This window comes from Arachis stenosperma, chromosome 8 (assembly GCF_014773155.1).
Source record: "Arachis stenosperma cultivar V10309 chromosome 8, arast.V10309.gnm1.PFL2, whole genome shotgun sequence".
Lineage (NCBI taxonomy): Eukaryota > Viridiplantae > Streptophyta > Magnoliopsida > Fabales > Fabaceae > Arachis > Arachis stenosperma.
The window spans coordinates 12,612,373-12,616,493 of record NC_080384.1 but is presented as its reverse complement, the minus strand read 5'-3'; the positions used below and the strand labels follow the sequence as shown (position 1 = coordinate 12,616,493).

General features: G+C 29.1%; 1 protein-coding gene across 1 annotated transcript; it reads left to right on the top strand.

Annotated features, from left to right (window-relative positions):
• The first annotated feature begins 717 nt into the window (after positions 1–717).
• LOC130945408 (probable indole-3-pyruvate monooxygenase YUCCA11) lies at positions 718–3,490 on the top strand. Its single transcript, XM_057874128.1, has 5 exons — positions 718–1,335; positions 1,583–1,816; positions 2,086–2,211; positions 2,490–2,660; positions 3,305–3,490. Exons 1-5 carry the CDS (start codon positions 718–720, stop codon positions 3,488–3,490), a joined length of 1,335 nt encoding a protein of 444 aa, XP_057730111.1.
• Positions 3,491–4,121: the final 631 nt, after the last annotated feature.

Sequence of the window (4,121 nt, the reverse complement as noted above, 5' to 3'; positions counted from 1 at the left end):
ATCTCTTCATTTTCACTTAAAAATCTCGAATTCGAATCTCACTCCTAATTAAAAAAAAAAATCAATGCTTTCCCTTCCTTTAGTAGGCATCAAGGAGGGGACGGAAAAAAGGTATTTGAGAGGGGATAAACAAATAGCTAGGTGTTTCGGATAGAAATGTTGCATGGTTAAGTATTTTTTTAAGGTTTAAGTCTAAAAATATATATTAAATTATTAATTAATTTTTTTATGAAAAAATAAAATTTAAGCTCTTAAATATTTGTGTAACATTTTTTAAAGTTAAAAAAATTAATTTTTTATTAATAATAACTTTAAAATGTATAACCTTAAAACACATATTAATTAAATCATCTTAAATTATATATTACTTTTATTGTATAGAATGTTATGTATAAAAATTAAAAAATATTATATATATTACCTATATATAATGTTTCATATATTTTAAATATATATTTTATATTTTAATTTTAATTTTATAACTGATTTTTAATTTTAGATAATAAAAATAATTCTTATCCAAAAATTACTTGACTAACCAATAATCAGTTACACTGTCTCCAAAATATACGCATTGCCCCATAATTAATTACAACAAAATAGACAAAAAACTATAAAAAGATCATAATAACTCATGGATGTTTTCAATAATAATAGAACTTTATAAAACTATAAAAACACCAAGAGTAAATTAATTATTAACTATAACAATCAAGCATGCAGATTATTGAAGTACCAGTTGTGATTGTAGGTGCAGGACCTGCTGGAATAGCAACCGCAGGGTGCCTCAACAAACTCAGAATCTCTAATATTGTTCTTGAAAGAGATGATTGTCCTGCTTCTCTTTGGAGAAAAAGAGCCTATGATCGTTTGAAACTACACTTAGGAAAAGAATTTTGTAGCCTTCCACATTATCCTTTTCCTTCTGACTTTCCCAAATTTATCCCTAGAATTGATTTCTTGCGCTACATTGACTCTTACATCGTGCATTTCGGCATTGCCATCAACTACAACTGCTCTGTTGACTCTGCTTTCATTGACCAAAGCAGTGGAAAGTGGAGGCTCCTTGTTACCAACAACTCTTCTAGTGCCAGTGAGATCTATGAGGCAGAGTTTCTGGTGGTTGCGAGCGGAGAGAATAGTGAAGAGTACATCCCAAACATTAAAGGGCTTGAGAGCTATCAAGGAGAGTCCATGCATTGTAGCAAGTATTTGAATGGAAGAGAAATGTACAAGAAGAATGTTTTGGTTGTTGGATGTGGCAATTCTGGCATGGAAATTGCTTATGATCTTTCAATTTGGGGTGCATATACCTCTATTGTCATCAGAAGTCAGGTAAATTGATTTTCTGCCGATAGATATATAACTATTTATATGTCTAGTTCTCTAAAAAAGATAGTTTTATAATTCTTGCAAATTAGAGTGTTAATAAATCAAATCAAAATATACATGAGCTACTTAATTATGTAAATTCTTGTGCTTGCAATCAAATTACATGCATTGTATCTGTTCTAATATATGAATCCTATATAGTTCAAAATAACCAACAAAATTTAATAATGAGTGTATGCTATTCATTCAGGTACATTATTTTACTAAAGAAATGGTGTATGCGGGTATGTTGATGCTGAAACACTTTATGGTGGAAAAAGTGGACAAGATGATGGTTCTTATGAGCAAATTGAAGTATGGGAATATGTTTAAGTATGGTTTGACGAGGCCAAATGAGGGACCTTTTGCACTCAAAATAAAAGGTGGTACTACTCCTACCATTGATGTTGGTTGTGTAGAAAAAATTAAGAAGGAAAAAGTGAAGGTAATAAATACATATATACTTGTTTAATGCTAGATAATCAACTTTTTAACATCAGTCAATTTTTTAAAATTATTTTATTTATCTAAAATTTTAGACTTCAAATTATAAATATTTAATCTTAAATATTAAGTTATAATCTAAACATTAAAGTCAGTTAATGTTGTTTAAGTAAAATTTAATTTTTTATACTTTTTAATTAATTAATTATAATTTATAAATTGATTTGCTAATTAACAATATTAGTTATTCTTGTCTTGAATTAAATTTAGGTTTATCCTGGTATTTCAAGTATCAAAGAAGGTAAGGTCGTTAAATTTGTTGATGGACAACATGCTCATTTTGATGTAATCATCTTTGCTATTGGATACAAAACCAATGTGCTGAAGTGGCTTAAGGTGCGTATATTTGTATTTTTATTTCGGAAAAAATATAGTATTTCTTAAAGAAACAAATCTATTCAATGGATAGTCGGTATAGTAGTCTCAAATTCAATTTTAAATTACCAAAATATTTTATAACAGAAAAAAACAAAATAAAATCAATTAGAATTTTTTTATTTAATATTTATTAAAAATAAATTTTGACTTTATTTTTTGTCTTTCTAACATTATTGTTTGGATTAATGTATTTAATAAATATATTTGTGTAATTAATTGTGTTACATTTTTGGCAGGATTACAAGAATCTATTCAATGAGAACGGAATGCCAAAACCAAATTACCCAAATCATTGGAAAGGAGAACATGGAATTTACAGTGCTGGATTTTCAAAAAGAGGATTAGAAGGTATCTCATTTGATGCGATGAAAATAGCAAATGATATCAACTTCATTTTGACTTCAAGGGTCAATCAAATTACATTTTAGTGCTATTTTACAGTGATACATGCAAGTTGATCGATTGATTGAAATAAGGTGAAAACTCAGCTGCAGTCGATTTCATGTGAACTTGATAGTTGAGAGCAGTTAAATGATTTAATTGATTTGACTAAATTTTCATCTAACGATTCTTAGTTATTATTTTGTCAATTTTTAGCAAATCGAAAGTGGTTCGGTATCTAATGGTCTGGGGGCGAAACCTACTCCTCTTTGGGAGTACCAATTTTTCAAAGTGCATCAAAGACCTTTCGATCGGACAAAAACTTATGAAAATATGAAAACAAAAAATAAGACTTTGAAAATAAATTGACTGAATTTAAAATGATTTACATTGAAATTAAATAAAGCAATAAAATTCCTTCGTTTAGATTAAAGGACTTTTAAAACTAAAATTAAAGTACTGAAACATAAAATTGAACAAGGAAAATAAATGTTTCTTGAAAGATAAATTTGTAAGGAAAGTAAAGTTTGCAAAAAATGTAAATAAAAAGTAAAAATAAGTGGAAGGAATCCTACAGAAAATTGACTCAGAGCAGACTCAGAAATTCGCTGGGATGTGAGTGTGTATGAGTAATTTCTAAAGTGTAACTCCTACATTCATTAATTCAAAGGTAACTGTTTCCGCTTCTTTTGCTGGACAAAAGGCAACATTCAAATGCAACCCTCAAACCTTGGGACCTTCGATTCAGCCCATTGATAAGCTTGTTGACTGGTCATTACAAAGTCTTGCTCGATCTTCTTTGCCCAAAGGGCTCTCTTTCGATGTTGACTTTTCTTCGAAGACATATGCTTATTGACTCTTCGAATGCTCCCTTTTTCGAAACAAATTATTTTCGACTAACAAATTGCCTCCTAGGATTAATGCGTTATTTTCGATATCATCTTAGAATAATAACGCTTAATCCTAACATGCTCTTATTATATCATCATAAGGCATTAATCAATCATAAATGAAATTCACTTTCCTTCATTTACTCGCACCCATCTGACACATTTCCCACTATTCTTAATTTCTCTCTCCATTACTTCGCCTTTTCTAGAAAGTTACCCAATTTCAAATTTTCAACTTCCTCATATGAAACGGTAAAACACCTTTTTTGATACGTGCTTCAAATGTTCGTGATATGAAGAGTTCAAGCGTTATTTAGAAGATATTAGTTTATATTTTTAGAGTGTTTTACTTTAATTTGATATATTTTAATTTTGTTTATTTAATTACTAGATTGGGCCTTATGCTTATGGGCTTTAGATTTTCTCTGTTTTAAATAATAAAAGGTTATAAATACCTCCTTAGCTATTGTAGTCATAATACATAATGATTTAGAGGTTTGAACATCCCTTTTTTGGTTTCGTGATGAAACCATGGTGTGGACAATTGAGGTTGATGAGTCCATCTCTTGTTGCATCGGGAAATTGAGTAGAACATTG